The sequence below is a fragment of the Schistocerca americana genome, chromosome 1 (assembly GCF_021461395.2).
Source record: "Schistocerca americana isolate TAMUIC-IGC-003095 chromosome 1, iqSchAmer2.1, whole genome shotgun sequence".
Classification (NCBI taxonomy): Eukaryota; Metazoa; Arthropoda; class Insecta; order Orthoptera; family Acrididae; genus Schistocerca; species Schistocerca americana.
In genome coordinates, this window is record NC_060119.1 from 1,124,993,672 (window position 1) to 1,125,007,331 (window position 13,660).

At 45.5% G+C, this 13,660-nt stretch overlaps 1 protein-coding gene across 5 annotated transcripts in view; it reads right to left on the bottom strand.

Moving 5' to 3' along the window:
* Positions 1 to 13,660, bottom strand: part of LOC124551098 (caspase-1-like) — a 118,296-nt gene that overhangs the window by 28,764 nt on the left and 75,872 nt on the right. For all 5 annotated transcript variants that reach the window (XM_047126066.1, XM_047126041.1, XM_047126032.1 and 2 more), the window contains one exon: positions 6,010 to 6,188. In XM_047126066.1, the coding sequence (XP_046982022.1) occupies positions 6,010 to 6,188 (179 nt within the window). The remainder of the gene's footprint in view (positions 1 to 6,009; positions 6,189 to 13,660) is intronic.

Sequence of the window (13,660 nt, forward strand, 5' to 3'; positions counted from 1 at the left end):
ACTATGGTGTACAAATATTGTGGTGAATATTTGACCTCCATGTAGTCCAAAATCGCCAAGAAGTTTTTTTTTAATTCTAGCTGAATTTACCCTTGTTCAAAATTTCGTGCTCCCCCCCCCCCCCCTTCCCCCCGCGGTTACATTTCATTGTATGAATCTTTTATTCGTACAATGAACAGCTTCTCCCTCACAATTCTATTCCAAGAAGCAGAACTGACCTTAACTAGTTCTGCATGCAATAATATACCGCATGCCGAGGCGAAATCATAGAAATGTTCCTCCGACATCTTTACAACATTGAATTGCTGTATATGCTGTGCTCCTCTAATCATATCAGCTATTGTGTGAGGAGTCATTGGTTGTGAAATATTCTTTCTCTTCTCTTCTCTATTATTCCGAAATCTGGGAGACAAGGCATCTACGAATACTCCGATACTAGAAATCACAAATTGACATTTTCAACCATACTGTTGTCCACTGAGTAGGTTAAACCCGTCAAAACCATCCACTTTTTATTTTGGCCCGCGCATTTTGCACACCACACAATCAGAGATACGTCAATGGAACAAGTTTGGGAGTCATTTTGTCGTTCTAACAACTCCAAGCAACGTTACTATCGATTCAATAACACAGTAATGAACGGTTGGTTACAGAGTAAACGCTGGTATCCCTGTGGCTTCTTGGCTTACTTCCAAACCCACGCCAGCTCACTTTGTGTAACAAGTGCCATCTCGCATCGTTCGTAAGAACGCAACGGCTGACAACTTCGACATTCTGCTTCTTCTGTGCCACTGGCGACATGTCTCACTTCCTTTTCGATAACAAATCTGAAAAATGATTTGTTTTGACTTACTACGTTTCCCATGTCAGTACCTCAAATATTAATAATAAAGAAAAAATGTTTAAAACACTATTGAAGATTTCATTCATTCTGAAGGAGATATATCTAGTAGTACTGAAACCTGGACAAGGCCTATTACGAATGAACATCATTCAACCACTTGGCTGTATACACTGAATAGCCAGAAGATGACGACCACCTACCTAGTAACTGTATGTCCACCTTTGGCATGGATAAGAGCAGCGATTAGTCGCTACAATGTAGCCTTGGTAGGTCTCTGGAGGAAGTTGGCACCACATTTGCACGTACAAATCACCTAATTCCCGTAAATTCCGGGGAGATGGACGATGGGCTCGGACACGACGTTCAGTCACATCCAAGACGGATTCCTACGGCGAGTTGAAGGCCAGCACATCACTTGGAGTTCATCAGTGTCTTTCTCGAACCGATCCATCACACTCCTGGCCTTGTGGCATGGCGCATTATCTTGTTGAAAAATGCCATTGCCTTCGGGAAACAAGATCATCTTGAAGGGGTGTACGCGGTCTGCATTCAGTGTACGATACTGCTTGGCCGTCATGGTGCCTTGCAAAGCTCTGCTGGACCAATGGATGCCCATGTGAATGTTCCCCAGAGCATAATGGAGCCGCCGCCAGTCTGTCTCTGTCCCGCAGTACAGGTGTGAAGTAGCTGTTCTCCTGGGAGACGACGGATTCGCGCCCTCCCATCGGCTTCATGAAGAATGTATTTGAGCCATAGTAAAATTTGCTGTTTTGAAGAGCGCGCCGCAGCGCGTAGTGTAAAGCAGTCGCCTTCCGTTTCTGGCGGTGGCGCCGCTGTGGCAGTCGCAGCTTTGGTGTGCCCCTCTGGTGGGAAAAGGGAAAAGTTGCCTGTTCACGTGCATTTAAGGGGCGCTGTGAGCTCGGTAGAGTCCCCCTCCCCCCTCCTACTCCCCTCTCTCTCTTGTGCCCCCTTTCAGTGTCTCTGCACCCCCTCCTGCCCTGTCTTCCCTCTTCATCTCCCGCCCCACGTGTCTCCTGCCTCTTCGTGTACCCACTGATGCCCCTCCACTCTTCATCCCGCCGCTTCCCCTGCTGCCCCTTGCTCTCCCCTCCTTTTTCATCCTCTCTGACCTTTCCCTCGGCAGGTTCCACCTGGCAGTTTTATATTCTTCGTTGTGTGTGCTCCAAGTGGGTTTTAAGTTTGTTGTTCTAGAGTGTTTTTAATACTGTGGCCGACTTTTAACCTGTGCATGTCCATTCAGTGTCTTCTCTGTGTTTTAAGAGTCGCCACCTGTGTTTTTTAACATTCTGGTGACTTTTTTAACTGTCCTACATGACCGTCTCCATGTCAGTCTATTTTTACCTCCATTTTCTCCTATTATTCTGTTTTAAGTTCCCCTTTTTTATCGCCTTACGTATGTAACATTTTATTCTTATTTTAAGTTGTCATGTCACTCGGCTGAAGAGTGGCAGATTGTGCCGCTGACAGCCCTCCCCTGCCCTTATGGAGCAGGGGAATGAAGTCACAACAAAGAAACAAAAAAAAAAAACTCGGTAGAGGGGCAGTCTCTCAGTCTCGACGAGTCTGGTCAGTTGGTCATGCGGCTCAGTGTGTGGCAGTTAGTGTCTGTTCGTCATTTGGAGTTCTAGTATGTCTGGATAAAAAGCAGGCACTAGGAGGGGGGCGAGTCTGGGCAGTTGGTCAGCCAGGTCAGTTTGGGCCAGCAGTCAGTGTCTGTCGGTCGTCCGGTGTGCTAGCATGTGTTAAGCCGCCAGTCTGCTCGAGTTTGCTCAGGCAATGGTCATTGGCGGTTGGATCAATCAGTTGGTCGGTCGCGTACAGAGACACGAGATGACTTGTCCGCCTGGAGCGTCGGCGCATGTGAGGTCGCCACGTGAGTCCAGTGGGCCGCGCCGTATAGCGTGACGTAGGGGTTTCGCGGCCGGCACGAGAGCGACAGGGGCTAACCTACGACATCAGTCTGGCCGGTAAGAGTTTTAACGCCGTGAGACAGGAGATCGGCGCGCCTTCCTGCTTCCGTTGAAGCGGCTGGCAGCGGACGGTTCGGGAGAATGTTTGAGGGTGCTGCGGCAGGTCTTCGCTATACATCGCCGTTTATTAGAAGTTAACTGATTGCGGATATATTGTTTCATTTACTTGTAAAATTCTACTTGTGATCTTGGTCAGTCTCTCGTCCCGAGCTTGCTTGTTTGTCTCTCGTCGGCATTAGTTAGGCAGTTAGTGCCTGTCTGTCGGTCTGCCGTGCGTTAATAACTGCCTCTGTCATGTTTGTCGGATTCGGTGTTAACGATATTATTGCTTAAAGGCCGAATTCTTGAAATATGTTTCTATCTTGTTTATCATCTTCTGAGGTGGTATATGTGTAACGTAGAGCATGTTGTACATTTTATGTAAGTCTGCATTTTATGGGTTTTATTTAAATAGTCATTTTAGGTTATAAGCTTGCCACCCTTCCACCGTAATAGTCCTAAAACAATTTTTAAAAATTGCACTTTCATTGGCAAATAATTTATGGGTTGTACCATTTCCATTCCTCTTACGGGGTGCATAGTTTACATGTTTGTATGAGTTGTTAAAATTTTTGTTTAAAGTAATCTGGTGTGTTGCAGATTTGCACCAGTGTACTCTTTGAGAGGTTGTTGTGAGCAGTCATGACTACGGCCATGTTGAGAGGGAGCAGGCAAGCTTCTCAGCCCGAGGGCTCCTAATGTTAATATTGTTCTTGCCTCAAAATAAAACTGTAACTTGATATTTCGAGGGTGCTTTTCTGCTTATAATTTTATGTGTGTTTTGAAAAGGCCTTTAGGAATAAAATTCACATTTATTAAATTGTGATTTGATAATTCGAGTGTGCTTTTCTGCTTATAATTTTAAATTTGTTTTGAAAAGCTTTTAGGAATAAAATCACATCTGTTAAAGGTAAATTTTCCGTCAGTTACTTTATGGCAACTACTTCGACGCTCACCTAGTATGATTAAATGTGTCAATGTTCTTGATGAATCGCCAGTAAATAAAGTAATTCTTTAAGAAAAGGTTTTGAAAGTAAAATTACGGTTCAGTATCGGAATTCATCTGACCATGCAACGCTCTGCCACTGCGCCAATGGCCAGTGCTGATGGTCACGTGCCTATTTTAGTCGTAGTTGCCGATGTTGAGGTGTCAACATTGGCACATGCATGGGTTGTCGGCAGTGGGGGCCCATCGTTAGGAGTGTGTTCAGACACACTTGCACTCCATCCAGCATTAAAGTCTGATGTCAGTTACGCCGTAGTTCGCCTCCTGTCCTGTTTTACCAGTCTGCCCAGCCTACGACGTCCGACATCTGTAATGAGGGGTGGCCGCCCAACCCGACGACGCTTGGACGTGGTTGCACCCTAGTTTGGCCACGTGTGGAAGACACTCAGCACAGCACTCCTCGAACACCCGAAAAGTCGTGCCGTTTTCGAAATGGTCGTGCCGAGCCTCCGCGCCATCACGATCTGCCCTCTATCAAACTAAGATAGAAGGCCTGCCTTCCCCATTTCTGCACACGGGCAGCATGCTCACTGATAGTACACTACTGGCCATTAAAATTGCTACACCAAGAAGAATTGCAGATGATAAATGGGTATTCATTGGACAAATATATTATACTAGAACTGACACGTGATTACATTTTCACGCAATTTGGGTGCATAGATCCTGAGAAATCAGTACCCAGTACAACCACCTCTGGCCGTAATAACGGCCTTGATACGCCTGGGCATTGAGTCAAACAGAGCTTGGATGCCGTGTACAGGTACAGCTGCCCATACAGCTTCAACACGATACCACAGTTCATCAAGAATAGTGACTGGCGTATTGTGACAAGCCAGTTGCTCGACCACCATTGTTCAGACGTTTTCAATTGGTGAGAGATCTGGAGAATGTGCTGGCCAGGGCAGTAGTCGAACATGTTCTGTATCCAGAAAGGCCCGTATAGGACCTGAAACATGCGTTCGTGCATTATCCAGCTGAAATGTAGGGTTTGACAGGGATCGAATGAAGGGTAGGGCCACATCTGAAATGTAACGTCCACTGTTCAAAGTGCCGTCAATGCGAACAAGAGGTGACCGAGGCGTGTAACCACTGGCACCCTATACCATCACGCCAGGCGATGCGCAAGTATGACGATGACGAATACACACTTCCAATGTGCGTTCACCGCGTTGTCGCCAAACACGGATGCGACCATCATGATACTGTAAACAGAACCTGGATTCATCCGGAAAAATGACGTTTTGCCATTCGTGCACCCAGGTTCGTCGTTGAGTACACCATTGCAGGCGCTCCTGTGTGTGACTCAGCGTCCAGGGTAACCGCAGCCATGGTCTCCGAGCTGATAGTCCGTGCTGCTGCAAACGTCGTCGAACTGTTCGTGCAGATGGTTGTTGTCTTGCAAACGTCCCCATCTGTTGACTCAGGGATCGAGACGTGGCTGCACGATCCGTTACAGCCATGCGGATAAGATGCCTGTCATCTCAACTGCTAGTGATACCAGGCCGTTGGGATCCTGCACGGCGTTCCGTATTACCCTGCTGAACCCACCGATTCCATGTTCTGCTAACAGTCATTGGATCTCGACCAACGCGATCAGCAATGTCGCGATACGATAAACCGCAATCGCGATAGGCTACAATCCGATCTTTATCGAAGCCGGAAACCTGATGGTACGCATTTCTCCTCCTTGCACGAGGCATCACGACAACGTTTGACCAGGCAATGCCGCTCAACTGCTGTTTGTGTATGAGAAATCGGTTGGAAAGTTTCCTCATATCAGCACGTTGTAGCTGTCGCCACTGGCGCCAACCTTGTGTGAATGCTCTGAAAAGCTAATCGTTTGTATATCACAGCGTCTTCTTCCTGTCGCTTAAATTTCTCGTTTGTTGCACATTATCTTCGTGGTGTAGCAATTTTAATGGCCAGTAGTGTAAATGCACCGTGCGTGTGTTTGATTAACAGTAATTCCTCGCTAGGTGGCGCTGCTGTCACCTGGACGGGTTTATATCGATAGTAGGTCGGTGGCCATAATGTTCCTGTCTTATCAGTGTGCATTATTTACTGACAATATTGTTTGTAGTACGACATAAATAATGGAAGTAAACGGAGCTGACGGGCCAGCCTACCTGAATGAAGAAGAGCTTGGGCTTGCCAGCGAGAGTGGGACAGCTGGTGGCTATGAAGGGCTCCCACAGCCTCCTGGCGTCGTAGTCCCCGTCCTTCGCATCCAGCCTGCCGCCGCGCTCGCCGTGCGTCAGCACGATCACCGCCAGGCAGTCGTGCTCGCTGTGGTCCTGTTGAGCCGCTGGAACCACGCAACGACCACGCTGTCACAACCGTTGCCTCACACAATGGCTTACTCTATTTTTATTTGCGACTGGTATACAAGGCTATGCAGCTAAGCTCTTCACCTGTTTGTTCCTGAAGATACCGTAATAATGGCTCTGAGCACCATGCGACTTAACTGCTGAGGTCATCAGTCCCCTAGAACTTAGAACTAATTAAACCTAACTAACCTAAGGACATCACACACATCCATGCCCGAGGCAGGATTCGAACCTGTGACCGTAGCAGTCGCGCGGTTCCGGACTGCGCGCCTAGAACCGCTAGACCACCGCGGCCGGCCCGTAATAATGTTTTCAAACGATGAAGAGTCCTTGCTAAATGACGTACAATGCCATTCCATAAATGTATTAATTACAATTTCTCGTTTTCAAACAGGAGTATACTACAGGGTGTCCGAAAAGACTTTCCCTGATTACATAAATTGATAACTCAGGCTAGAAGTAAGATATAAATATGAAACTTGTGTCGAATTGTTTACAACTATCAAAGTTTTTTATTTTACTGTTTTAGGTTCGCAGTACGTAAGTAGTGGATGAGGTGCAGTGCCCAAGAAGCCAAGTTAATGGTTCAAATGGCTCTGAGCACTATGGGACTCAACAGCTGAGGTCATTAGTCCCGTAGAACTTAGAACTAGTTAAACCTAACTAACCTAAGGACATGACAAACATCCATGCCCGAGGCAGGATTCGAACCTGCGACCGTAGCGGTCTTGCGGTTCCAGACTGCAGCGCCCTTAACCGCACGGCCACTTCGGCCGGCGAAGCCAAGTTAACCAATCAGGAGAAGGCACAGAGTGTTCTGTGGTAACATGAGACACGATCACCAACAACAGTAAAGAGACACTTCCGGGCAACATTTGGAAGGAATCCATCTGATGTCAAGAGCATTAAAGCCTGATATGAAAAGTTCAAGAACACAGGATCAGTTGCTGACCTTCCGAGGTCTGGTCGACCAAGAACCTCAGCAGACAGGGTGGAAGCTGTAAGACAGTCTTTTCTTCGAAGTCCGAAGAAATCGGTGTACAGGGCCTCACGTGAATTACAGATGCCAAAAAGCTCTCTCCATGACATTTTACACAAACGTTTATTGTTTCGTGCATACAAAGTGCAAATCGTTCAGGCCTTGTTGCCCAATGACAGTACACGTCGATATGACTTTGCGGTCGAAATGCTATCACGTATTGAGGACGATGTTGGTTATCTCAGACGAATTGCCTTTTCCGACGAAGCGACCTTTTTTGTCAGTGGATTAGTGAATCGCCATAATGTGCGCATTTGGGGTTCGCGACCCCCTGGCGAGGTCATGGAGTGCACCAGAGGCAGTCCGAAGGTGAATGTTTGGTGTGCGCTATTGCACGATCGAATTATCGGGCCATTCTTCTTCGCTGAGGCTACCATCACATCTGCAGTGTATCTGGACATGTTGCTACTGTATGCTGTTCCTCAGCTGCTTCAGTATCACCACGATGTCTTGTTTCAGCAAGACGGTGCACCGCTTCATTGGGGTTTGGACTTCCGTGCCTAACTCGAAATGACCTTTCCTGGGCGATGGATTGGTCGTGATGGGTCAACGGTTTGGCCTCCACGCTCTCCTGACCTAACCCCACTAGACTTCTTTTTATGGGGTTATGTCAAAGACGAGGTCTACCGAACACGTGTACCCGATCTTGAAACCCTGCGGCAACGGATAACCACAGTCGTTGAATCGATCCCTCCTGTGATCTTGGCTAATGTGTGGACGGAAATTAAAAATCGCCTAAATGTGCTACGTGTTACCAAGGGTGCTCACGTGGAAGTTTACTGATGTGCGTAAAAAACTTCGATAGTTTGTAAACAATTAGACACCAGTTTCATGTTTGTGTCTTACTTCTAGCCTGAGTTATCAGTTAATGTAATCAGAGAAAGACTTTTCAGACACCCTGTATTTTCTGTCGCTGGTACCGTAGTTGTAAACGAGACATTTGACACTTTCCAAAATCTGTCGACTAGTTTAGATAAATACTGTCGGCAAGGTGAACGAAAGACTGCGTTTTATTGGTAGAACACTTAGAAGATGCAACAGATCTTCTAAATAGACTGCCTATACTACGCTTGTCCGTCCTCTTTACGAGTATTACTGCGTGGTGTGGGATACTTAACAGGTAAGATTAACGGAGTAAATCGAGAAAGTTCAAAGAAGGGCAGCACGTTTTGTATTATCGAGAAGTAGGTGAGAGAGTGTCACTGACATGATACAGGGCGGACAGCGTAACAACAAAGGCGTTTCTATTTGCGGCGGGAACTTCTCACGAAATTTCAATCGTCAACATTCCCTTCCGAATGGGAAAATATTTTGTCGATGCCGACCTACATAGGGAGAACATCGTAATAAAATAAAGGAAATCCTAGCTCGCACGGAAAGACATAGGAGTTAGTTTTTGCAGCACGCTGTTGGAGAGTGGTATAAGAAATGTTGGCCTTATGTCAAAGCTGTAGATGGATCAAAACAAAATGTCCAGACACTCTGTGACCAAAATGGTACTGAAACAGAGGATGACTGACTAAAGGCCGAAATACTACATGTCTTTTTCCAAAGCAGTTTCACAGAGGAAGACTGCACTGTAGTTCCTTCTCTAGATTGTCGCACAGAAGACAAAATGGTAGATATAGATATAGACGACAGAGGGATAGAGAAACAATTAAAATCGCTCAAAAGAGGTAAGGCCGCTGGACCTGATGGCATACTAGTTAGATTTTACACAGAGTACGCCAAGGAACTTGCCCCTCTTCTTGCAGCGGTGGACCGAAGGTCTCTAGAACAGCGTAGCGTTCCAAAAGATTGGAAAAGGCCACTGGTCATCCCCGTTTTCAAGATGGAACGTGGAATAGATGTGCAGAACTATAGACCTATATCTCCAACGTCGACAGCTGTAGAATTTTGGAATAATGACTTTTCTGGAGACTAGAAATCTACTCTGTAGTAATCAGCATGGGTTTCGAAAAAGACCATCGTGTGAAACCCAGCTCGCGCTATTCGTCCACGAGACTCAGAGGGCCATAGAAACGGGTTCCCAGGTTGTTGTTGTTGTTGTGGTCTTCAGTCCTGAGACTGGTTTGATGCAGCTCTCCATGCTACTCTATCCTGTGCAAGCTTCTTCATCTCCCAGTACCTACTGCAACCTACGTCCTTCTGAATCTGCTTAGTGTATTCATCCTTTGGTCTCCCTCTATCATTTTTACCCTCCACAATGCCCTCCAATGCTAAATTTGTGATCCGTTGATGCCTCAGAACATGTCCTACCAACCGGTCCCTTCTTTTTGTCAAGTTGTGCCACAAACTCCCCTTCTCTCCAATTCTGTTCAATACCTCCTCATTAGTTATGTGATCTACCAATCTAATCTTCAGCATTCTTCTGTAGTACCACATTTTGAAAGCTTCTATTCTCTTCTTGTCCAAATTATTTATCGTCCATGTTTCCCTTCCATACATGCCTACACTCCATACAAATTCGTTCACAAACGACTTCCTGACACTTAAATCTATACTCGATGTTAACAAATTTCTCTTCTTCAGAAACGCTTTTCTTGCCATTGCCAGTGTACATTTTATATCTTCTCTACTTCGACCATCATCAGTTTTTTGCTCCCCAAATAGCAAAACTCCTTTACTACTTTAAGTGTCTCATTTCCTAATCTAATTAGCATCACACGACTTAATTCAACTACATTCTGTGATCCTCGTTTTGCTTTTGTTGATGTTCATCTTGTATCCTCCTTTCAAGACACTGTCCATTCCGTTCAACAGCTCTTCCATGTCCTTTGCTGTCCTTCTCCGTGGATTTTAATACCTACTCCGCATTTTTCTTTTGTTTCCTTTACTGCTTGCTCAATATACAGATTGAATAACATCGGGGAGAGGCTACAACCCTGTCTCACTCCCTTCTCAACTGCTGCTTCCCTTTCATGTCCCGGTAGATGCCGTGTTCCTAGACTTCCGCAAGGCGTTCGATACGGTTCCTCACAGTCGTTTAATGAACAAAGTAAGAGCGTATGGACGATCAGACCAATTGTGTGATTGGATTGAAGAGTTCCTAGATAACAGAAAGCAGCATGTCATTCTCAATGGAGAGAAGTCTTCCGAAGTAAGAGTGATTTCAGGTGTGCCGCAGAGGATCTGCAACAACTTGACGCATGGTACAGGGAATGGCAATTGAATCTCAATGTAGACAAGTGTAATGTGGCGAATACATAGAAAGAAAGATCTCTTATCATTTAGCTACAACATAGCAGGTCAACAACTTGAAGCAGTTAATTCCTTAAATTATCTGAGAGTACGCATTAGGAGTGATTTAAAATTGAATGATCATATAAAGTTGATCGTCGGTAAAGCAGATGCCAGACTGAGATTCATTGGAAGAATCCTAAGGAAATGCAATCCGAAAACAAAGGAAGTAGGTTACAATACGCTTGTTCGCCCACTGCTTGAATACTGCTCAGCAGTGTGGGATGCGTACCAGATAGTATTGATAGAAGAGATAGAGAAGATCCAACGGAGAGCAGTGCGCTTCGTTACAGGATTATTTAGTAGTTACGAAAGCGTTACGGAGATGATAGATAAACTCCAGTGGAAGACTCTGCAGGAGAGACGCGTACTAGCTCGGTACAGGCTTTTGTTGAAGTTTCGAGAACATACCTTGACCGAGGAGTCAAGCAGTATATTGCTCCCTCTTACGTATATCTCTGAAAGAGGCCATGAGGATAAAATCAGAGAGATTAGAGCCCACACGGAAGCATACCGACAATCCTTCTTTCCACGAACAATACGAGACTGGAATAGAAGGGAGAACCGATAGAGGTACTCAAGTTACCCTCCGCCACACACCGTCAGATGGCTTGCGGAGTATGGATGTAGATGTAGAAGAGAATTCTTTGAAGAAAGAAGCTACTGTCCTGGTGTTGCAACAGAACCGAACGGGAGAATTCCATGTGTATTCTGCAGTTCCGCTGGTTTTCTGCTGGTGAAGTGGCTCATGATGTGGCTGGAAGTTGTTTCCACACAAAGTGTGAACAATCGTAGGCTGACTTATTCCAGAGGCACTCGCAGTTTCTCTGGAGCTCACTTGTGAGTCATGAGAAACAGCTGCAAGATAACCTATTTCGTGCATTCGTCCTACTGGAGGTTTGCTTTTTATCTTCTGCATGGAGTATCAGTGTCCTTCTAATAATAACTGTTTGCACATTGCTCGACGCCATCTGTTGGGATACCTTTTAGCTCTTCGTGGACCTTCCGCATTATCCATAGAAAAGTGGCCGCGTTATCGGCGTGGCGTCCTAACGCCGTTTGCCGCCAGATGCTGATGCGTGCTTTTATGGGGCCAGCAGCACCCAGGGACGTCGCATGCCTCTGAGGAGCTGTCTTCAGCCACTTTATGAATTATACTGAATGTGAGATGTTGTCGTTAACACTGCACTTATGATACCATGATGGATGAGGAACAGGTTCTTCATACCTGCTGCTCAGTCTACGTTCCTGTGACACCACGTTGACGAATTACGGCCAATATATCGGAATATTCTGAAGGTGGCAGGGGTAAAATACAGGGAGCGAAAGGCTATTTACAATTTGTACAGACACCAGATGGCAGTTTTAAGAGTCGAGGTGGCGTGAAAGGGAAGCAGTGGTTGGGAAGGGAGTGAGACAGGGTTGTAGCCTCATCCCGATGCTATTCAATCTGAATATTGAGCAAGCAGTAAAGGAAACAAAAGAAAAGTTCGGAGTAGGTATTAAAATCCATGGAGAAGAAATAAAAACTTTGAGGTTCACCGATGACATTGTAATTCTGTCAGCGACAGCAAAGGACTTGGAAGAGCAGTTGAATGGAATGGACAGTGTCTTGAAAGGAGGGTATAAGATGAACATCAACAAAAGCAAAACGAGGATAATGAAATGTAGTTGAATTAAGTCGGGTGATGCAGAGGGAATCAGATTAGGAAATGAGACACTTAAAGTAGTAAAGGAGTTTTGCTATTTGGGGAGCAAAATAGCTGATGATGGTCGAAGTAGAGAGGATATAAAATTTAGATTGGCAATGGCAAGGAAACCGTTTCTGAAGAAGAGAAATTTGTTAACATCGAGTATAGATTTAAGTGTCAGGAAGTCGTTTCTGAAAGTATTTGTATGGAATGTAGCCATGTATGGAAGTGAAACATGGACGATAAATAGTTTGCACAAGAAGAGAATAGAAGCTTTTGAAATGTGGTGCTACAGAAGAATGCTGAAGATTAGATGGGTAGATCACGTAACTAATGAGGAGGTATTGAATAGAATTGGGAAGAAGAGGAGTTTGTGGCACTACTTGACAAAAAGAAGGGACCGGTTGGTAGGACATGTTCTGAGTCATCAAGGGATCACAAATTTAGCATTGGAGGGGAGCGTGGAGAGTAAAAATCGTAGAGGGAAACCGAGAGATCAAAACATTAAGCAGATTCAGAAGGATGTAGGCTGCAGTAGGTACTGGAAGATGAAGAAGCTTGCACAGGATAGAGTAGCATGGAGAGCTGCATCAGACCAGTCTCAGGACTGAGGACCACAACAACAACATACCTGGACCATCCTGACTTGTAATAACTGCTGTCAGAAGCGACCAGTGAAACTGAGCTGCGTCTTGGGCCAGCATACAACATCAATGGAGCAGTGGGGTCAGTGGCTGTTCTATCTTCAAATATTGTGCGATGTTGGTTAGATTGGATTGGAGGACTGGGTTTACAGTAAATTATGAGAGTTACTGAGGGCATTGTCTTGGACAGTTCAGAGGAAATGCACGAGACTTACGCAGACATGCGCCCTGTTCCATGTACGAAATGTAATTTACTTGTGTTAGTGCCCCCTGTACTCAGTCATCACCTGTAATGCGCTTCAAGTGCAGAAGGTATGGGCATTACGCCAGGAGCGTGATGAGTGTACAGGTGCAAAAATCAGGGCATGCCAAGAATTGTTACAGTAGTGCTAAGGTTAAGAGTCCCTGTGTTTGTCCTATTGCGGTTGTATCAGTGGTTTAGATACAGTATGTATAAATCAAAGGCACAGGTGGTTACCAGTCAGGAACCTATTGAAGTATAGTCATGACTATACCAAGTAGTTCAAATGAGAGCAGATGAAACATATCTGCAGTTGGATGCTTTGTAGGAGGAGGGTTTCCGTCCAGCTTATCGGTGCCCATACTAGATGATAGTGCTGTTAGCCTAGTTAATCCTTTCCTGGACAGGATAGGAGACGATGCATTAGTATTAGTGAAAATCTGTTGACAGTCTCAAAGCTACTGTTCTTGGGCTGATGAACAATTGTTATGAAGGGCCAAACTATGTTTAAGAGGGGATGTGTAAACTTATGCGATGTACCACGAGGAACTGAGAAACGCTCAGACGTTTCATGTTCTAAGGGACGTTCATTACA